A 23,636-nucleotide genomic window follows, 5' to 3' on the forward strand; every position below is an offset into this window, starting at 1 on the left:
CACTCTTCTGCAGTCTGTGCTCCTATCTGGTTTTGTGTGACTTTCTCTCAAACTTTAAAGACTTCTACCATAACGTCTTGTGTTCATAGGCCATGGTGCAGCAGTAGGGCGGTCGACTCCTAATCGGAAGATTGCGGGTTCGATTCCCGCCTTGCCCGCCAATGAGGCGTCGAGGCGTCCTAGGCAAGACACTGAACCCCAAATTGCCTCTGTTGGAAGGTTGGCACCATTGCTCAGCAGCCCAGTGGCTCAGTGGCCTTGTGGTAGAGTGTCCGCCCTGAGACTTGAAGGTCATAAGTTCAAATCCAAATCAAAATGGGACCCAGTGCTTTCCTACTAGACGTTCAGCATTAAGGGGTTGGAATGAGGGGGTTAAAACACCAAATGGTTCCTGAGTGCAGCTGTGTCTGCAGCTCACCACTCCCCCAAGGGATGGGTCAAATGTGGAGGTCAAATTTCACCCTACGGTGCGTGACAACAAATGGGACTTAAACTTTAAATGTTTAAATTTAGAAAACCTCTATGTGGCCCTCAAAAGAAAAGGTTTAGTAACCCTGCTTTAACCCTTTAACACCCGAGGCGTCACCGGTGGTGTTTAAACTCACAATCTCTAACATACTACAACTTTTCAACCGTTATTACGATCATAACGGTTGAAAAGTTGTAGTAAATCAAAGAACATTATTATTTTTGTATGTATTTTTCTCTAGGAATTCCTCAACAGGAATTAGAATATCTTAAAAAGCTACAATAATAGTTACTAATTGTTCCGTTTTTTGTGAGGCCAGTGTATAAATCAAACCAAACTCAAAGAACGCCATGCTGTAACGATCCCTCATGTCTTTTGTATTGTATTAGCAAAACCTAGCGGTGTGATTACAGTTTGGTGATACACAGTACCTTGTCAAACATTAATTAACTGATAGCAGTGATGCATTCACATCGATGTGGACTGAGCTCTAATCAGCTGAAGTCATTATGAGGTGATCATAAACGTGAGAATATTCAGATGAAAAGCGCTCGGCTATTTATATTTGTTCAGTTCCGGTTGTTGATGGCATCAAACATCGTAGGAGCTCGCCCCTCGCTTGACGGCTCACCCTCCGTGATTGCTCCCACTTAACTATTAATTATCAAGCAGACAGGTGCAAATGAGAAAAGAATTTATGCTGCCATGGAAGTTGTTTACTTTAAATGACAAAACTTTTAATAAGTTCACAGTGGTGACAAATCATGGCAAACTGCTGTAATGTTTAAGTTCTTATTGCATTGTAAAATAGAATTTTCTGCCTGAACTCCCACATCTCACCAGCGGTGACAGTAATCGAAACAAAAACTCCGGCTCCCACCACCAATCTCTGATAGAACCGTGGGGGATTTATTAGGACCCCCTATCCCTTGCCCATTTAAATGATCCTAGATGCACGGTGCTCAACAGTGCTGGAGAAACTCATTAAACTCCCAGGGCGTCAGTCACCAAGGCCTTCTTCTGCAGGACAAGTTTTCTGTGTCGGCTGATGCAGTCATTTGTGACTCTGAGGGATACATGATCTCCATGGTGCCCAACTTTGTCTCTTCCATTCTTTTTGTTCGCTTTGGCTAATCTATTGCAAGACCTACAACCTTTGGTTTCGCTCCTTTTCTGTCTCTATCAAATTGAGTTTCTGCTAAACCTATAAGGCCTGATTTTTGCCCCAAAATGTGGTACAAGCTGATGACATCATCTGCGATTGGTGTGCATTTATAACGAGAATTTATTTAGAGCAACCTCTGTCCAGAAAATATTTCTTCATAACTCTGCCGATTATCAAAAAAAAGCAAAAAAAAATACATTGACTACATTAGAATGGTTTCTGTTATACATATGGACAAAACTTTATTGAAAGTCCAGAAATGTCGAAAACAAACACTATTATATCCATCCATTAAATCATAATTATGCGAATAAACCAACTCAAAAACATGACGACAGATATGAACAAAACTTTGATTTACAACAGGTACATTCAATTGCTAGCGCTGATCGTCATCTATCAAAGGAGACGTCGGCGTCTTATTGAGCGGCAAGCTACGTGGGAGGAGCTACGTGGGAGGAGCTACGGTTGAAGTGATTTTGGAAAATCGTGGTTTTACAGAGGAGCTGTGTATACAACAATTCCATATGACACCCTATGTGATGCTGTGTGACCTTTTGTGGCGCACTGTGTGGTATCTGGTTGTTGGTCACGTGACTCGTTTAATTAGAAAAAAGTGTTTTTTTTTTTGTTTGTTGTAGTTTTTCACGGATCTGGTCAGCAAATTAGCTGTTAGCTAGATGGACTGTGGACATGGCACCAATTGCCTTTAAAATTGTACCAATTTTTTTGTCCTGTCCCTGTAAAACAGAAAGCAGCCAAAAAAAACAGTTTTGCAAAATATGTTAATTTGTCAGTTTCGATAAGGCCTCAATAACACCTCCTCCAAGCGCAAACCAGTACTGGGTCAGGGTACTGGTCCGCTCCGTATCCTGGTACTGGACCAGTTCTGGTTGCGGCCCAGAGGTTGGAGACCCGTGATTTAATGGAAACAGCCAGCACGTCAAAAAACGACGAGTTAGGGACACCAAAAACGTCAAGTTTTGACGCGAAGGGGTCCTTGACCAAAAGTCAGTATGTGACGAGATGGGAGTGAGAATGTGTTGAAAAATTGCTTGAAAAGTATTAAACATTATTAAGAAATCTTTCACAGGTAACATGGACAGATACAAGCAAAACCCTACTATGAACTGGACCGCACATTTGCCATAAGATTGATGCAATAGCCAATCGCTATCAAGTATAACCCGGGCTTCAGATGCACAAATAGTTGATTATTTTTCCCGTACAATGCAAAGTTTTATTATATAATTCCCGGCGGATGTACATTTTGGTTCGAGCGTGCCCTGACATCAAAACAAAGTTGCTCTGCCGGCGAGCAGCAACAGCTCCACACTCGCCTCATTTATTTTTCACCGAGGTTTGTCACCCGGCTTGACTCAGAATTGTTCTCGTCTGAGAAAAAGTCTTCTGCCACCATAGGATTCCACCTCAATTATGCAAAGTACAGGATATTTTGTGCGATTATAAAAGTGCGCCAATTTCTACATTGGCAGTCACTGCCGTACTCCCTTACTGGGAGATCCTGTCAGACCCCCCCCACACACACACACACACACACTCGCCCGCCTTCCTCTTTGCCCAGGAAAATGAAAGGCTATAAAGAAGAGACATAATGGAGAATGCATTTCAACTGCAGGGGTGGAACACAGAGGCGTATGAAGCCCTCAGTGAGACCCTCATTTTACATGGAACAGGTGGGAGACTCTTTTGTTCTCTTCCCGCTGTTAAAATCCATTTCATTTCTTGTAGTTGACATGCCACGAGGAAGTCTCACCAGTTCCAAAAAGGCTCCAAAGTAAAAGGGTCCTATTTTTTTTTACTAAACAGAAGTCATGTTTTTCAAGGCCAGAGCTGTTGTCAGACAGTCAGAAGTGGTGCCACTCACCTAATGAGCAGCCGGTCAGAGCATCATTGTGTTGTTTCAGAGGCGAAGCACTTTACTTTACATCTGAGCACTTTCAGAGAGTCCATGTTTACATTTATTTTTACAAATTTTCCTTTTGATATCTACCTAACGCGTGCCATACTTTCCCTTTTCCTGATGTAGTCATCAAGGTGATTTTTTTTTTTTTTTGGTCACTGCCGATGTTGAGAGGATATTCCAGGCAGGGCGTTTCATTATTTATCACATCTTTACCCAGTCCAATATGTTATTTACATGGGTGGCTGTTTGCCTTGATGCCAAACATCATGCATATGAAAGACTTGTGCGGATTCCCAAACCACAGGTTGAGCTGTCGAAAGCAGATGAAATCTCTTGGAGTTTCCTTATGGAAATTCTCAATAGTAAATAATACAAGAGAAGAAATCTCGACTTGTTTTTCACCATTAACTGTTTCTTTCCTCTCCCTCTTGTCTCTCCCTCTTCTCTCTTTCTGGCAGTAGAAGACAATGTGACAGAGGACCAGCACAGTCCCGGGCAGACTGCCATTCCAAGCGGTAATGCTCCATTTCATATTTCGTCGTTTTCGCCTGGAAAGTGGATCATTCATGTGTCTGTCTGTAAAGTCTTTGCCGGGCCCGAATGTTTAACCCTTGTGCTATCCTAGGTATGTTGATGTTAGGAGCTGGGTCATCTGGACCCCACAAGACAGCAGTGCTGCTACAAATGATTATTTTATAAGTCGACTAATCACCGATTATTTTTTCCGATTAGTCGACTAATCGGGTCTTGCACAAAATGGATGTAAAATGCACATCATTAGCTTTTAACTAACTAAAAACTAGATACTGCGATAATGCTAGCGTGAATGATGTGAGCTGAATTTTGCCGCTTAAGATGCTAGTGCTGATAGCTGAAGATGCTGAAATTGATAGCTGGAATTGTCGAAGCTAATCGCCGAAAACGCTGAAGCTGATAGCCAGCTAAAATATGAGTTAAATGCCAAATTAGCCTAAAAAAATTAAAAAAGCCTATGTTAGCCAAAACAGCTAGCATGCGGCTGAAATATTAGCTAAACCCCAAAATAGCCTAAAAAGCCTTAATAAATGCCAAAATAGTCCAAAAAGCTAGCAGAATGCCATTATAACTTTTCACTTTACCACAATCTAATCCACATAATATAAAGTAACGACTAAACGACTATTACATTTGACGACAACTACTTTAATAGCCGATTAGTCGACTAATCGTGGCAGTCCTACATGACGGAACGCTGTACTTTTTTGTGTAATGACTCTTTATTTTCACTGGTGTCCGTGGCAGACATGGGATGAATAACACGTCGATGTAAATCTTGGGTCATCTGGACCCCATAGATACCATAAGGGTTAAAAAAGTATTCAGTTTTCCTTCTGCATGTTTGTTTCTTGCATGCAAAAGGGCAGTGGCCGCCTCCTCTTTTGTTTGTTTGTTGGCTGTGCAGGTGCGCTCACATCCATACTTGTGTTTTTGTGTGTTCTTTCCCCTACTCTTTGTTTCGCAACAACCCCCGGTATGGTGTAGAATAAAGCTGTGCAGATGAATGTGTCCTGTCTCCACACGTGCCATTCACAGTGGCCCTCCAGGAACAGAGCGGTAATTCAGGTCAGGCTAGAAGAAAGCCCCCTATGAATGAAGCCTTCTCCTGATGCACCACACAGTATATTTTCATTTCATTTGTCTCTGGTAAAGGTTAAGTCTCAGGCGGGGTTATTTTAAACCCGATATGGATGGTTTTGCCCAGCAGGCTGGGGACCCTGGGTACACCTCGACTGCCACATTAGTCCAACATTTACTCATAGTTGCATGCATAACTACAACAGTATCCTGCTCTTGTGATCTCTATTTTTTAGCCGATATTTTTGAATCGCGCCACATTTAGACAAAGGAAGGTTAATACCTTGCTTCAAAGAGACTAGTTTTACTTTAAATTTCTGACAAAGAGCAGAGCAATTCCCCAACTGCAGCCATTGTAATTTGTATCAATGGGCCATGGTAGGTACTTCTTAGAAAAGAAACGGCCTCCTTTGCCCCTCTAACCCTCAACTCAAGGGATGGAGGACTGGGGATAAGAGACCGACTCGCCTTGGAGACCTGCTGTCATCCAGAGCCAAAGCAGAGCTAATGAGAGTGCCTGATTACAACGACCCCCTCAGACACACGAATCTCCCCTCTTTCCGTCCCCGCACCACCTCTTTCTCCAGAGTGAGGGGAGACAGCCACCACATGATCGATACCTGCCTGTGGAGAAATCAGGAGGGCACACAAATTAATTTCCTACTTTCTTCATTTGACTTCATCCGACTGATTTATTTTAACCCCCCCACTCTCATGGTGCAGTGACGAATGACCAGTGAGACTTTATTTGTTGCGCAAAACTTTTCGCCAAACTCCACAATTATAGCAGCAGTGGCAATTCTACTTCTTTAGCTTTAAAAGCAGCTTTAAGAGCGTTTGTTACTTTGACAGACGTCCCCACAATAGCCGCTAGACTTTTGACAAGCCAAAGGCTTAATCAGACGCACCGTCAAGACCTGCCTCATAAGTAGACCCCCAGTTGTGGTCTTCTGCGCCGCTGCAAGCCGCCCCATATCCGCGCTCCTCATTCATGTTTGATATGTAGCAGAATGCTAACAAAAGAAGCCCTCTTAACAGATAGACAGTATTATGAATCATATCGAGGACCAGGAACAGTCAGATTTTTTAGATTTAATGAGGCTTTTTTTCCTGGAGCAAGCTTAAGATCTGTAGCTTTACCAGAGCCTGGCTGTGTGTAATTATAACCACATGTTCCATCCTAATATATAAAAAGATGTCTACATTTTCCTGTTTGCTCTTGACAATATCAGTCTTCTTCCTTTTTTGATTGTAGAGTCTTTCAGCTCTCGTAAAGTGTAGTTGGTAATCAGAGGAGCTTCGGATATCTAAAGAGTTGCCTAGGTGCAGTAGAGTAGAGTAGTGCCGCGTTGTGTTGCGGCATCTCTGACTGAGGTTGAGGCTGCCCACAGATCAATGCGCTGCAGGGCTTGCTACAGCGAGACGAGGAAGGGACTCTTTCACTCCACCACTTCAGAAAATCATACTCTCTATTATTCATTTCCTTTGATGTTTCCCTGCACTAATGGCATAGCGAGGCGCTCCGTTCAATATTATCACTCCCAGTGAGGGATCCAGTAAGACAGAAAGAAAGAGCATTTGCTATATTCAAATGTTGTTTCTCATTCAGCTGCTTTGATTTCCGTTCTCCCTCGCACGCTTATATCTTTTTCCAGTGACAAGATTTTAATGGCGGATGATGTCGCCTGCGTACCTGTGCTGCGTTCCTCATGCAGCTTCACTGTTTGTATAAATTGTAGATGCTTGGAAAGTTTACAGTTTTCACAAATTGTTCAATTTATGACTAATAATTATGGCTGCCACGATAAGTTGTGTAGTCGACAACTAATTGACAATTGAAATAGCTGAAGAGTAATCGGCTATGGAAATAGTCTACGACTAATCGACTATTGAAATAATCAACAACCAATTAACTACTGAATTAGTTGACGACTAATCAACTCTTGAAATAGTCAAAATCTAATCAAGCTTTGAAATATTCAACGACCAATCAACTAATAAAATAGTCGACAACTAATTGGTTATTAAAATAGTCAACGACCAATCAACTATTGAAATACTCTACGACTAATAAACTGTTGAAATTGTCGACGACAAATTGACTATTGGAAAAGTTGACGACCAATCGACTATTGAAATAGTCGACGACCAATCTACTATTGAAATAGCCGATGACTAATCACCTATTGAAATAGTCGACGACCAATCGGATATTGAAGTAGTCGACGACCAAATGAGTATTAAAATAATTCATGAACAATCAACTATTGAATTAGTCGGCGACTAATCGACCATTGAAAAAGTCGATGACTTTTGAAATAGTCAACGACAAATTGATTATCAAAATAGTTGGCGACTAATCAACTAATTAAACAGTTGATGTCCAATTGACCATTGAAACAGTCGGCAACCAATCGGCAATTGAAGTAGGCAACGACTAATCGACTATTAAAATTTTTGACGACTAAATGACCACTGAAATAGTCGACGACCAATCGACTATTGAAATAGTCGACGACCAATCGACTATTGAAATAGTCGACGACCAATCGACTATTGAAATAGTCGACGACCAATCGGATATTGAAATAGTCGATGACCAAACGAGTATTGAAATAATTGATGAACAATCAACTATTGAATTAGTCGACGACTAATCGACCATTAAAAAAGTCGATGACTATTGAAATAGTCAACGACAAATCGACTATCAAAATAGTTGGCGACTAATCGACTAATTAAACAGTTGATGTCCAATTGACCATTGAAACAGTCAGCAACCAATCGGCAATTGAAGTAGGCAACGACTAATCGACTATTAAAATTTTTGACGACTAAATGACCACTGAAATAGTCGACGACCAATTGACTATTGAAATAGTCGACGACTAATTTAAGACTATTTTACTTTCGACTACTTCAATTTCAATAGTCGACGACATATCAACAATCAAAATAGCCGACTACTAATTTAATAGTCGATTAGTCGTATCTTTGTTATTATTATTATTTTTGGTTTCTCTCAAAACTACGGTAACACTTTCAAATGCTGCGTTTGCAATTGTCTTTGACACACATGCGCAGTAGTGCTCATCCAGGTCAGTGGCGATGTCACAGGAGGCTCTAGAATGACTCTGGTACCATAGCAACAACTTCGTTTCAGAGGCCAACCTCATTTGGTTTAATCTTGTTTTAATACCAGAAACTAATGTAGGAAATTTGCTGCATAATTCATTAAAGGTTTAAACGATCATCTTAATTGTCTTTATTTTTAGTTAGTTTAAAGCTAATGATGATTAAGAAGTGTGTTTTACATCCAGTTTACGCCTGACCCCATCTGTCGACTAATCGATAAAATAATTGTTTGTGGCAGCCCTAGTAATAATTAAGACGGGTAAAATCCTTTAAGATTTTGCCCATTTTTTCAAACAGATCAAACTCTAATATGAAGGCTGGGGGGCCAGAGGCGGACAAACTGCACGACCATAGGAACACAAAGCCCTCCTGCTTTCCGAATAAACTCTTGACAATCACTAACAATCCAGCAAGCGTCGAGCTCCCAGCTTCGTCGTATGATCATGACATTCTTTAACGATGGGGGATCAGTGGATGTGACAGTTCAAGTGGAGATCCCTCAAACCCCCATCCACACAGAAGGAAGGAGGATACACTCCCAAGCCCACGTGGCATTAGACTGTAGCCTGACCTATATATGTTGGGTGCTCGGCAGAAGTTTTAGATTTTTAAATAATGAGGTGCCGGCAAGCGTGTGAAGGTTATTCAATCTTAATGTCCTCCTATTCCTGACAGCCTCCCTCACTCTGATAAAGGAGCGCGCTCACCTTTGATCAGGCCCGCCGACACGTGTCGACAGAAGCCGCTCGCTGGTTAAAATAAATTCTTAATTTGAACTTGGGGGTGGGTGGTTGCAGGGTGGGTTGCCAGGGAGGGAGCAGCATAAAGATTAGGATCTCTTGAAATTTGTAAGAGAAAATGGCAAAGATGGGTAGTGCTTGTGATATTTTTGACAAAATTCTTTAGTTGCACAAAGAACGCTCCGTCAGGGTTAACGTGCCGTTTTCTGTTAGGAGCAAAGCCCTCGGTGGTCCTTTACTTTCTGCTCTCACACACTGGAAAAAATGTCTTTTTTCTGAAAACAGTGAAACCCTTATAGCCTGGATAAAGACGGGGTGTCTTAATCTACAAAAGCTACGTTCAGGGTTTCGAATGTTTTAGGTCTGATATCTAGGTTTGTAGGAGATTGGCTGTAAAAAACAAACAAAAAAACAATTTCAATAAGAACACAAACTCTTATTCAGATAACATCATTTTATTTTAACAAAAAAATATTTAAATTGTCTCTGTTTTCAAGTTTGATCATTTATCAGTTTTATGTGTTAAAAATAGTTCTCTGAGATCTCAGGATAAAAAAAAAGAAATGAGAAACAAAATTTGAATTCCTTCACCACGGTTCTGGTTAAAAAGTTTCCAATCCAAGGTGTCCCAAAATTTAGTCTTGTAGAATCCCGTCCCTGGATGGTGAGCTTTGGATCTTAAGGGAGAGTCCAACATAAAAAAACAACAAAAAAAAACAGTGAGGATGTTCAAAAAAAAACAAAACGTGCATAAAAAAAAAAAAAACCTCTTGAGTTGTTCATCAACATGATTCTGCTCCTGAATCGTGCACAGTTTGTTTGTTTGACTTCTGAGAAAATGTGCAACAACGGGGCTACCTGCAGGGCCATGGTGCGTTTAAGGACCATCAGAATAAACAACTTTAAGCGAACAAGCTGTAGTTCTTCTGGCCATAAAATAACCAGGGGTTACACCAGGTTAAAAAATATAGAATTTAAGTGAAAAAAATCTGTCAGTGGAACTAGTAGAATTTGTCTTTGGTAAGATTTCTTTAAAGTTTCAAAATTTGATATTTTGTTCTGATAATTGGAAATAGGATGACATAAAACAAGCTTGTATTATGAATATATATATCTTTAACGTACACATAGCCAATTCTTCTCCCTCACAAAAGAATATCCTATTTTATCTACTGTACTACTAAAATAAGAAGAATTTCACATTTTTAGATACATTTGTCAAAGTTATTTGTAAATTATGAGTCAAAATGAGCTTCATTAGAGATATTACTTAAAATAAATTGTTTTCAAAATTACTCAACAAGATATTCAAGATTTACTGTAAAAGTCGTTACATCTTACTAAAAGGTTACCAGTAAATAAAAGAGGTATATCTTTAAAGTACACATTGCTAGTACTTTTCTCTAAAAAAACTATTTTACCAGCTATCTTTGTTTTCAGACCGATTAAAACAAGACAAGAATTTCACATTTTTAGATAAAGTTGTCAAAGTTTAATGTAAATGGAGTCAAATTCAAGAGGATTTGCTTAAAATAAGATGTTATCAAGATTACTCAACGAGATATTTAAGATTTATCGTAAAACAAGTTGTTACATTTTACCTAGAAGTTATTAGTAAGTAATATCAGGTGTAATAATATATTTAAAATAGAAACTAGACACAAAATCTTGACATTTTTTTTAAATGTAAGTTTATCTTAATTTTACTTTATTTTTGGGGTTTAAATGCGCAAATTTTGTCTATTTTAGGGACTTTTTTTTTTAACCAGGAATGTCCTGTAGAAATAAAAAACCTATTTTTTAAGGGAGTCCCGGCCAAGAGACGGCAATTTCTAAAATAATACATAAAAACAGATAACAATACAATTACTTTACATTCAGATTTCTAGATTTATAAATAAGACTTGCATTTCAATAAAGCAATCTTTAAAATAAGACAAGAATGTCAAATTTTTCAAAATTTTAAAGTTTTGAGTCACTAAGCTAATTTTGTTGGAAATATTACTTAAAATAAGATGTTTTCAACGAGATATTTAAGATTTATCTTTAAACAACTTATTACATTTGACTGAAAAGTTACTAATAAGTTACTTTTTTTCTTATATCAAGTGTAATTAGATATTTTAACTAGAAACCAGACAAAATGTTTTTGAAATGTAGGTTTAGCTACAATTTTACTTCATTTTTGGGGTTTAAATGTTCAAATTTTGTTCATTGTAGGAACTCAATCTTTTTAATTTAATTTTTTATTTAACCTTTATTGAACCAAGAATATATTAAAAAACTCTTTTCCAAGGGAGTCCTCACCAAGAGGACTAAAATAACACATCAAAACAGATAACAATACAATTACTTGACATTATTTTTTTTATTTATAAATAAGACTTGCATGTTAATAAAGCAGTCTTTAAGATTTAAACAGAGCAAATCTATGATGTGAAGAAAAGCTTTTTCTCATAAGTTGTCATCCAGGCTTTTTACCTAACATTTACAGACGTTATAAAGCCAGGATTCTTAATTAAAGTTAACTTTTTAGCTGCATTGTCTTTTTTTAATAGCGTTTTCTCTCCATTCCTGCGAGTCTTCTCTTTTCCCTGTGGTCAGTGCTTCTACCTGTCTCAGTGTGTGGGCCAGACCACGGGGGGATGAGAGTGGGGCTTCTCTGCGAGGGACCACAGGTCCCCGGTGGGGCTAATGGAGCGGAGAAAAGAATATCAATTAAAAGGCTATAAATATTTAAGAGCAGAAATATTCAATAATAAAAGGGTGGGGGGTCCAGGAGACTCTTCAACTCTTAAGATGAAAGTTGTGGTGGGATAAATGTCACGAGGCACCACAAGTGTGATAAATGGATTCGGACTCTGTAAGATATTACGGAGCAGTAAAGGTGACAATCACCTCTCAGATCCACACATTTTATTCGCACAATCTCAATGTGCTTTTAGTCTTGTAAAGATGTGAAATTCATCTTTCTGTAAGGTCTTCATTATACCGCCACGCCACCGTGGCCCCTGCATGAATAATTTGTCAGTCACAGCTATGATCTTTCTCTGAGCTGCTTTCATCAGAATGCGAATGAGCGGCGAATTCTGCAGCAATGCTGTCATTACCAAAAGTTAGCACAGGTGTTTGGCCAAAGGGAAAAAAAAACCCTCAATGTGTTGCACAATTTCCCGGCAATATTCCACATGTGATTGTCGGCGTGCTGCTATCGATCCGCTGTCCATCCTTTAGAGACCGGTGGAGGAGAATGTCCTGATCTGATGGATTACTATATGAGGCCCAGATGCACAGGAACCCGAGTATTGATGTGGCTCTTTAATCCCTGGGTTGGACGTGACCTTGCTGTGTCAAGCCCCCCCGCAGACACAGGCGCGGTTTCAACCCCCCTCCTCCACACCGCCCCAGCCGAGGTCACTCGGATCGCCCCACTGACCTGGCTAGACTATGCAGGACGCCACTCAGCTTTACCTTGTCATCTAGACTTGGAAAACATTTTTGGCAAATGCATAAAAATCGGTTGTTTTCTTGTTCTTTCTTGCAAATTAGAAGATATTTTGGACCCAGCCCTGTCTTTATTTAAGGAGAAAAAGGTAAAATCCTTATTTTTTTTTTTTTGTTTCAAAAGGTTCCATTTGACAAAATGGAATATTGTTTGAAGAAAAAATGCTATTTTCTGTCTTGCAAGAAAAATAATCAAATTAAGACCGTTTTTCAATAGCAAAATAATGTTAGTTGAAGAAAACCTTTACATTTTTTTTAAGGATTTCTTGTTAACCCTTATGGTGCATTCGAATCAGGCATGTGAATGCACTCTTAATACACGGTGTTGTGTTGCTACCCGATTCTAGCACAAATACTCACAGTTGTAAGTCAAATCTTGCAAATGTTGTCCAATCTTTTTCTTTCTCAGCTCTATTCTGATATATGAAAACCTTGGTGTCATGGAATTCTAGCCGTTCACAAACCACAACAACAAAAGTAGCAGTATGCTACTTGCTTTTTTCTGAAAGCAGTCACTGAAGATGCTGCAGCTTTTTGCTGAAAATAGTAACACAATTTACTTTAGTTGCTGAATGGATTTTCTGAAAAAGCAATTTGCAAATATTAAATTTGGAAAAAGACTGGATATTTCATTGCAGACTATGAAAGAGTTTCTGAAAAATTTGTGGTAAAATCCCGAATACATGCCAATTTTGCAAAAAATATCCAGTGTGTTGCTTAACTATGAGCTAAGCTCCAAATTAGCATAAAAACCCTTAGTAGATGCCAAACTAGCAAAAAAAAAGAAAGCTAGCACATTGCTAAACTAGCTAAACTCCGGAAATGCCTAGAATTCCTCAGTAAACTAAACTAGTCAAAAACGTTAGCCTGATGCTAAAATATTAGCTAAACTCTAAATTAGCCTAAAACCCCAGTAGATAACAAATTTAGCCAAAAACGTTAGCTTGTTGCTAATAAATAAGCTAAACTCCAAATTAGCATAAAAAACTTAAGTAAATTCCAAATTAGCCAAAAAAAAAAAAATTAGCACACTGCTTAGATTTTAGCTAAACTCCAAAATAGCCAAAAAGATCCTCAGTAAAATAAATTAGTCAAAAACATTAGCCTGTGGCTAAAATAGTAGCTAAACTCTAAATTAACCTATAAAAACCTCAGTAATAACAAATTTGCAAAAATTTTAGCATGTTGCTAAAATAAAAACTAAACTCTAAACTGGCTTATAAAAATATCAGTAGAAAAGAAATTAACCAAAAATGTTAGCATATTGCTAAACTCCAAACTAATGTATTAAAAAAATTCCGTGGATGCCAAATTAGCCAGAAAAAAGCTAGCACATTGTTTAAGCGGACTACTTTTTACTAAGGGAAGACCATTTTTCTTACACCTTTGGCAGATTTTTTGCTTCTTTAAAGATATGTTTAAAAATTTTAAGAATTCTCGATTTAGTTCTTTTAAAAGTTTCGGAGGTTTCCAAGTCAAAAGCTCATCTATAGACTCCCTGCAAAAAAAAAGAAAAAAAAAGTTTAACTTTTTAAACATACAGCGTACTCTGCCTGTGTTTGGATGAATCATAACTCTGTATCGTATGGCTTTTGGCCTCAGTCAAAAGCGCGTCCCTGAGAGCAAGAAAGGCCCGCATCTGTGAGGATTGGGCTGGGATTTTCATTTTCTTGAAACACCTTCTGTTCTGTTCTGCACAGTCCCAACGGGAACCACGGCGCTGATATTTTTAGAGGGCATGTTCCGAGAGCCTCGGTCGCCAAGAGGGAAGGACAATGGAGGGTGTGATGTTACATCAATGCTTGGCGCAAATGGGGGGGAAAGGAAAAAATCCTGGGTGGCCTTGATGAGTTCTGGAACGCCTCTCCTCAAGGAATTTCACAGTTTAAGGGCACCCTACAGATGAGGGTGTAAAATGGCTGCTGTACGCCCGTACTCGCAGCCACTTGTGCCACGCGCTCCTCGCCCTCAGGCTTTGTAAATGGCGTGATAGGTTGAAAAAAAATGTCAAAAACGAAGAAAAAAAATCTGGTTCTCCTTCAGAATTTCAGACGGAGCACTTCTTTAAGTGGGGCTTAAAATGGCTGCCAGTAAAAGGTTTTCCCCCCACAAAGCATGACTGGGGTGACATGATTGTTTGATTGTAAGTATGGCTTTTTAATCAGTGTTATTGTTAAGGGTAATGGTCACAGCAGGGGAGAAAGAGTGCTTCAGGCCATGCTCAGTATTTATAAGATGCTGCAAACTGCACTGTATTTTTTTATTTTTTCTATTTTTTTCTTCCTCTTCTGCAATAAAATGTGGATGGTGCACCGCGAGTGAGCAATGTGAGGTTTTATTTGTTGCCAGGATATTTTAGCATCATGTGAAGAACTTCAGATTAGACTGGCAATTTGAAAGATGCTTCCTATCCCTGGTTTGGATAGTCAGTGGCCCACCCCTGGCACTGCCGAGGCACAAAGCCAACGAGAGACAAAACTGCAGATGGATTGAAGAATATTGATGCGCGAGACCCGCGGCTGCCTGGGAGCAAGGCTGAATAATTTAAGGAAGTGCGTCGTGACGAAGTCTAACCCACAACAATCTCAGTTTTTGTGTTTTACTAAGCTGCACTGCATGCACCCAGAGTTCTGGTTAGATATCTGGAGTTGCTCTCTTTGAGCAGATGCTGACTGATCCAGTTCAGCTCCCGCTGGTGGAATTTCATATTTCTTTTGTCCACCCAAACTGGAATCCCGGACTTATTAACTACACATATTCCCATCAGTCTAGTTTCATATACTGAAGTTTTGCTTGGGTGAAGCAAGGCAAACACCAGATAAAATCATTTCTAATAACAAGAGCATGTGTGTGTGTGTGTTTGTGAGCATTCTGCCACCTTTTCTGCCCGACTATTTCTCACCTGTTCGTGTTATGCCATGAGTGGTTGAATTGCAGAGGTCCAAATTGAACCTGCATTTTTATTACAGCTTTTATTATTGTTTTTATTAAAGCCAGAGTCTGGAAATTCGCTTTATTGTCGGAACGACTGCGCGGGTCAGGGCTCTGACGGTGTGTTTTCCTGTGGCCCCACAGACCCAGAGAGCGCCCTCGAGAGGGCGGCGGAAGATGGTGAGGTTGGGCGACTGAGGAAGGGGCTGCTCTCTCCAGAGGAAGGAGAGGAGGGAGAAGAGGAGGACGAGGAGCCGGCTCTGCACAGCTGCGACAGCTGCCGGCAGGTGTTCGAGTCGCTGAGCGATCTTACCGAACACAAGATTAATCAATGCCAGCTGACAGGTAAACAACGTTCAGCCCACCGAGCCTCCCCCTCCACTCTGCCACTCAGCTCCTCTTCCACTCCCACACTCTTTCCTTGTGTCTTCAACAGAGAATTTTCCTCTCCATGTGTGATAGTTTTACACATCTTTACACCACTTACAAATACAATTACTTTACTTGGTATCAAGCAGCAAGGGCACCTCCACAACATTTTACTCCACTAATTCCAACAGTGTGTTACTAACATGCTGCTTCTTGGTCCAACAGTAACCAGACCGCCAGCTGGAATCAGATCTTTGCTCCAGGAAAGTTCCTCAGCTGGTTTGCAATAGTGATACCGTATGGCGCTGAAGGAGACAGATACCATTGGCAAACCGTGTCATTGACCTGTTGATGGATGAATGGAACTATAAATACCCTGACAAGGTGGCAGACAGGACTAATGATGTGAACTGAAGGTTTCCATGTGCTTTTAGTAGCCTCGCTGTTTAAACTGAGTGTGATGAGGGGCTCGCATCCAGACATGTCAATTTGACCCAGGTTTCCCAGAAGCTCAGCGTGAACTACGCTTTAATAATAATTAGCTTTAAAAATAAGTGAGAGCTAATGGTGAACATTTAAAGATAACATTATAAATCCTAAAGACCCATTCTAATGAAAATTGTGCTCTTGTGGCAATTATATATATATATAAAAAATAAAGCTCAAAATTGCATTTTGGAGTTTTTCTTTATTCAAATCGTTGTGAATCAGTAGCAGATGAAAAAAATCTGTGTGAAACAGAGCTTATTTGTGATGTAGAAAATACTGTGGTGGGCCCACAAGCTCCATCCTGATGCATCCCCTTGTAGACAAATAAATCCATGCACGTCTTCCTTTTCCTCAAAACTGGTTTTCTTTTGCACCGGTAATGTTAAAGAGCCTATACCATGCAAAATCAACTTTTTGAGCTGTTATAATGTTAATTCCTCACTATAAACAACCCCAAAGTGGTATTTTGATCCATTCACGCATTTCTGATTATTCCTCTAAAAGCCTGCGCTATGAGCACCAGCCTCTTCCAAGCCACAAAAACAAGCAGGTCCTCACGAGCTGATGTCACAGAACAGCCTCTTCCAGGAAGAGTCTGCGCTACCAGCACCACCCCCGGGCTAATACAAACCGCTAACTTTACGTATAGCGTCGGTATGTAGCTAGCAGTGATTAGCCGCTAGCATCACAGCTAGCTTTGCCATGTAGTTAGCGGGGATCAGCCACTAACTTTGCTGCTAGCTTAGGCATGTAGTTCGGGGTGATAAGCCACTAACATCACTGCTAGCTTAGCCATGTAGCTAGGGGTGATCAGCAGTCAACTTTCCCGCTAGCTTTGCCATGGGACTAGCGGTGATCAGCCGCTAATTTCACCGCTAGCTTTGCCATGTAACTGGTGGTGATCAACCGTTAACTTTGTCGCTAGCGTTAGCTTTGCCACATAACTAGTAGTGATCAGTCGCTAGCTGTGCCGCTAGCTTTGCCATAAAGGTTGTGGTGATCAGTCGCTAACATCCCCGCTAGCTTTGCCATGTAGTTAGCGGTAATCAGCTGCTAATTTCACCGCTATCTTTGCCACATAGCTAGTAGTGATCAGTCACTAGCTTTGCTGCTAGCTTTGCCACGTCGGTATTGGTGATCAGCAGTCAACTTTGCCGCTAGCTTTGCCATGTAGCTAGTGGTGATCAGCGGCTAATTTCACCGCTAGCTTTGCCATGTAACTGGTGGTGATCGACCGTTAACATTGCCGCTAGCTTCACAACGTAGCTATGGGTGATCAGCTGCTAACATCGCTGCTAGCTTCACTGTGTAGCTAGCGGTGATCAGCCGCTAGAAAGCTTCGCTGCTCATCATCTTGCTCAGCTGCTAGCCCTGGCCATCGCTGCACTGGTTGTAGTGCTGGCCAGGGCTACTAAAATCAAATGTACTGTATGCACATACATATTTACAAAAATTTGGATGTTTCATGTTTTCGTGGCGGAATTCCAAAAACGATGCAGAGGCCAGCTCTAGGTTGATGTCATGAAATGGGCGACACGCACAAGCGGCGGAAGACAGAGCATCAGAAATTGAGGCTATTACTTCATATTTCATCAATACGTTCTTTATTGTGCCAAAAATAGAGACTTAGTCTTAGACTTAGACTTAGACTTGCTTTATTAATCCCTTTGGGATGGCACCCTTGGAGAAATTAAGTCTTTCAGCAGCTTACAGGGTATACATAATAAAAAATAAAAATCTCACAATGTACAATGTACATATACATGATAAAAAAATCTCAATGTACAGTAATAACAATGAAGAGGCAAAGAAGTACGACAGCGTAAAGAAGATCAGTCTGTATGGCGGTATCAAAACAGGTTTGGGTCTGTGATTGACTTATTGCACATGATAGGTAGGTTATTACAGTATTACTTATTGCACTTATACCTTTATTGCACATGAGTGGATGGATGAATTGCTGAACGGATTTGTTTGTTTGTTTGTTTGTATCCAGTCCGCCTCTACTATCTCCTCCCCCCCCGTGAAGCATTGTAGAGTGTGACAGACTGGTGCACAAACGAGTTCCTGAGTCTATTGGTCCTGCATTTTGGTACGAGCAGTCTCCCACTGAACAGGCTCCTCTGGTTGGTGATGACGGTGTGCAGAGGGTGGCTGGCATTGTCCATGATGTCCAGCAGTTTGTCCAGAGTCCTCGTCTCTGCCACCGTCTCTGCCAAATAATATATGATCATATATATGGAAATAGTTTACTTTGAAATACTTAAGAAAAGCATGGTATAGGCCCTTTAAATTGGGGTATAATTGGCTGTAATCTTGCAGGAGAATCTGTAAACAGAGAGCTCTCAGTTATGGGTTATCCTGCCCACAACAATAAACTACTGCCGCTCTCTGCAGAAACTATGTCCTAGAAAACAGTGCAGGTTTTTTTTCATTTTGGCTTAAAATTACGTCATAATTAAAAAGACAAAACAAAATACCAGGAAGGTCTTTAAAATAGATCAAAAGATGAATAAAGTGGATCTTTAAAACCTCGTTTCCACTGAACAGTCCGGTCCGGTTTAGAATAGAACAGTGAGTATTTCCACTCAAAGTTGGACCGTCACGGCGCATGCGGAGTGAAGCGAACAACAACAACAACAATGGAGGTCGTCTAGAAGCTAATTTTTTTACCCACTTTTAAAACTTTGTATTTACAAACCATTTAATGTTGTTTGAGAGAAGATTTCTTTCTTTTGTCCTACAGCCAATGAACAGGTTTCACCAGTAGTTCCATTTTAAGGACCCATAACTAAAAGGGGTCCGGCTTAGGGGATCTATTTTATAATGGAAACGCTCAAAATACTGGACTGGAACGCTCAGTTATTAGAGAACACTATGTTTTAAAACCTTAACTTACAAAGCCGTCTACTGTCGCGGAAGTTTTTGAAAGATTTTCCATTACCAAAGTCATTCTAAACCTTAGTGTGTCTGTGGACACTACAAATGTTCATCTGCAGTGTGTCAAGCTTTCTAAGTGTAATTTAGTCAGTACATTAACTGCACATGAATGTGCAGATGTGTTTATATCTACCACATGTTTGCCCCAAAGGCTCTCCTTAGTGCTCAGATTAAACAAAGAAAACTTGACAGTTGACGAAAACCGTGAAAATCAATACGCTGTTCACTTTTGCCTCATACTAATAAAAAAGTAATTTGTTTTTAGGAAATTAAAGTTGAAGACATGTCAGTTTTTTTTTTTTCATTTCTCCAGTTTACCACCCACATCCATCAGAGCTCTAATGTGATGTCGACACCCTCGAGAAACTTTAAAAAAAGGAATTGGTTTAATAGTAATAATAGGAAACCTCTTGTTTATGTGTTGCAACATCTAATTGTGGTCATGGCTGACTCAGCAATACTTTTTTAATAATTAAGCCCATCTTTTATAAATGCCAATCTTACAGACAAATAACTCCTAATTGTTCAATGATGGGGAAAAAACCCACACAGTTTGGAAAGGAGCCCCTGTGGAAACTAAACAAAAGAACGTAATTGCCATTAGGGTATTGTGATTGTGCAGAAAAACTCTATTAGTATTCAAACACAGTGGGAGAAAAGAAACTTCTAGATGGCATACTAAGTACTTTGAATTTGTGTGTGTGTGTATTCTCTGGAATATGGGAGGAGATTTCCTATGTGGCATTATGTAGACATCCATGACCAATTAATCTGCCTTACATCAAGTCTCTACCCACAGATGGAGGCTTTATTAGAACCATTTTCTAATCAGCCACCAGCACCTGCTAAACTCCTCGTTTTCTACCATTTTAAATGTTTTATTTTTGGTAAACAAATTGCAGAGCTTGACTGGAACCAATCCACAAATGGAGATTTGCTTGCTGACAAACCTCGGCTCGTTCCCATCCAGCCAATAAAACTCCTGGTGTTTTCTGGGATTCATTATGCACAGAAACCCGAGACCGGTTCGAGGAGTGGGGTTCAAACACATCCGAACTGTGTGTTGACCACGCCCGATGAACAGAGAAGAAAGATGTTACATGTCACCTCGATCAATGGAGCCTTTAGCTTCCCCTCTATCTGGCAGAGGTGTAACACCTTTCCATGCACTTAAGCTGTGACCACTGCAGTGCGCTAAGGGAGCGCATGGGTATGGATTGCCTTGTGTCCCCGATGCGATCGGTGCTATTGATCGGCCTAATGCTGGACTGCGGAGGAAGGCGAGAGAGAGGCAGAAAAGAGGGAGATGGGGAGAGGGAAACGGAGAAGGAGAGAAAGTGCTGCAGGAATGCGTCCCCGGGGAGCCCGTCTTGGGTTGGGGCAGGGCTTCAGGAATGCTCCCCAGGAGAGTCCCAGTGAAGGCTAGGGCAGGGCTGGAAGAATGCTCCTCTGGAGAGTAGAGAGAGGAGGCTGGCTGGGGAAGGGCTAGAAGAATGCTCCCCCAGAGCACCCCTTTTACTCTGGGGCAGAAGTAAAGGGGCTCTGTGGGGGGGAGGGGAGAGCGCCCCCCCTCCCCCCCTCCCTCTGGCTCCAGGATGGCTGCAGATCAGGTTTCCATGTGGGGATCAGCATCCTGCCGACAGGGCTTTAGGCTGCCCTGGGGAGGAGACGGGAGGCTGGAGGCATAGCTATTCCATGGGCCTTTCCAAAAGCATTTCATAAATGCTTTGTCTTTCCCTTTCACTATATCTGTGTTCACTTCTTTCTTTTGTATAGACCCACTTCAATGAAAATTGTATTTTTAATGTCTTCTTATGATGGAGGGCATGTAGTAATCCTTCAGATTGCATCTCTGAGTATTTCTGTATTCAAAGTAGTGTAAATCAGGAGCAGATGAATAATGCTGTTGAAAAAGGGACGTAGTTACTACAAACTCTGGCCCAAAACTGTACAACTGGATAGCTCCGGCATTGGTCGCCATTATGTTACACTACTAGCGTTAGCTTGGGGTCGTGAGGGTCAGTAAAAAGGGTGTGTATTGGCAAGAGTCTGGTGATACAATATGTTTCCTAATACATGTCTCACGATATGATTTGTATCGCGATATATCCCGCGACTGTACTATACAACTGGATATATTGTGATACGTTTATCATGAAATATCCTTAAAGAAGTGACAATTTGTTCACTTTTTTAGGATATATTGTCAAATACGTATCACAATATATCCCACAACTGTACTAGAACAATTTTTACCTTTTTTTAAGGATATACCATGCTATACGTAACACGATACATCCCACAACTCCTACTGGGACAATTTTTCACTTTTTTCAAGAATATCTCTTGATATACGTATTAAGGATATATTGTGATATACATATATCCCAAGACTGTACCAGAACAATTTTCCCTTTTTTTAAAGGAAATATCGTGATACAGTTATCATGAAATATCCAAAAAAAAGTGAAAAATCATTCACTTTTTTGGGATATATCGTCATATACATCACAAAATATCCCACGACTGTATTGGAACAATGTTTTTAACCTTTTTTTGGGGATATATCGTGATATACATATCACAACATTTCCAACGGCTGTACTGGAACAATCTTTCACTTTTTTAAAGATATATCGTGATATATGTATCATGATATATCCCACAACGGTACCAGAGCAATTTTTTTTTAAGAATATTTCTTGATATACGTATTAAGGATATATCATGATATACATGTCACGATATATCCCAAGACTGTACTGGAACAATTTTTCACTTCTTTTAAGGATATATTGTGATATACGTATTACAATATATCCCGCAACTGAACCGGAAAATTCTACTTTTTTTTAAAGAGTATGACCTTGAAAAAAAACTCCATAAATATTGAAATGTCTTTAATTAAAGTGAAGTAGTGACATTGCTTTATTCGTTTTTATTTGAGCCGCTACAAATCCCACATTTATATATGATCCTGGCAGCAAGTATGGTTCTCGCAAGATCTTGCTGTTGTTTAGAGCTGTAGAGCCAACTAGCGGTCCCCCCGACCGTTAGTTGGCAAAGTTTTGTTAAGGGGAAAAGCAAAAGTAAGATGCTGTAGGACACTCATAAATAACTAAAGAAATATCGTCATCATTTAAATCAATAAAAGTATCGCCAAATGAAATATCGCGATATATCGCTATATCAATTTCCCGTGACACCCCTAGTCTGTAAGCTAGTGGAAGAGCACATAAACAGATGGATGATGGGAAATGAGGTCAGGTACAATTAAGAGGTGAGTTTCATGAACTACTGCCACTCTGCAGAACCTATGATGTTTTTTTTTTCAATTTGGCTAAAAACTGCAAAATCGTGATTAAAGACCATTGGGAATACTTTTACAATAGACCCAAAGATGATTGAAGTGGGACTTTAATGATTCTTCCTGGAAACTGCATCTGTAGTTTGACTTTTGCTCTCAGTTGACACCTTCATATGTTAGATATGAGATTGGTAGGCAAGAAAACCGGCCTTTCAGACCCACACACCAAAGAAACACTTTGCACCTCGTCTCATTTTCACGGTTTACTAGCTGGACCTCACTGTAAATAAAAATAACTCCTTCACCTCACAATTTAATTCAAGCGTCTGTCAATTCTGTGCCTCTGAAGGTATTTGAATAGGCTAGTGCACACATGGCCCAACCATTCTTTCATTATGAGCCCAGCAGCACCTTTTTCTTGTGTCCTTCACCAGAGGAGGGGCATGGTTTCTGCCCCCAGAGGGAGAGTGTGCCCTGCTATTTTAACCCTCTGTGAGATGACCTTTTTAACAAGTGTCTTTCTCTGTTTTCCTGCTGGCCACTGTGCGAGCAAACAGAGCATGTCTTCTGCTTCCTTTAGATAAAGGAATCAATCAGAGAGGGTACACTGGAGAAACAGAGGCCGATAACTGGGCGATATGTGGATTTGTATTATGTAGATTTCCCCTTTTTGCATCCCTGTAGACACGGCAGAATGCATTTGAATTCAATAAAATACATTTCATTTTTATGAGAGAAATACAAATGAAACACTAATACTTTGTGAGGAACAATAACGTCCTGACATGGAGATGGGGAGGCTAATGCGATTGAAGCAGTTTAAATATGAAGCCTCTCTTTGTGTTTTCCATCTAATTTTTCCAGACCACAAAATGTTTTGTTTTGGATTTGTTTACATGTAATGTTTGGGTCAGGAAAATATTCCGTAAATCTCCCAACCATCACAAAGCTCCGCATTTTGGTTTGTTTCCAACAGCCCCCCCCTCCTTTCGGTTGTGATGATTTTTATTCTCTCTCCCTCGCACGCATAACTTTTTTGTATTGAT

The 23,636-nt window shown here is 40.2% G+C and overlaps 1 protein-coding gene and 1 long non-coding RNA gene across 6 annotated transcripts in view; one reads left to right on the top strand and one right to left on the bottom strand.

The window, feature by feature from the left end:
- Positions 1 to 23,636, top strand: part of LOC112147272 (zinc finger protein 521) — a 137,019-nt gene that overhangs the window by 5,424 nt on the left and 107,959 nt on the right. For 4 of the 5 annotated variants that reach the window (XM_024273527.2, XM_024273529.2, XM_024273530.2 and 1 more), the window contains exons 2-3: positions 4,020 to 4,076; positions 15,630 to 15,830. In XM_024273527.2, the coding sequence (XP_024129295.1) occupies positions 4,020 to 4,076; positions 15,630 to 15,830 (258 nt within the window). The remainder of the gene's footprint in view (positions 1 to 4,019; positions 4,077 to 15,629; positions 15,831 to 23,636) is intronic. The other variant, XM_024273528.2, reaches the window with a different exon arrangement.
- The window catches only part of LOC118599999, a 73,858-nt gene continuing 61,678 nt past the window's right edge, over positions 11,457 to 23,636 (bottom strand). Inside the window, exon 4 of the long non-coding RNA XR_004949565.1 lies at positions 11,457 to 11,741. This is a non-coding gene — a long non-coding RNA (uncharacterized LOC118599999). The remainder of the gene's footprint in view (positions 11,742 to 23,636) is intronic.

Source organism: Oryzias melastigma, linkage group LG17 (genome assembly GCF_002922805.2).
Source record: "Oryzias melastigma strain HK-1 linkage group LG17, ASM292280v2, whole genome shotgun sequence".
Classification (NCBI taxonomy): Eukaryota; Metazoa; Chordata; class Actinopteri; order Beloniformes; family Adrianichthyidae; genus Oryzias; species Oryzias melastigma.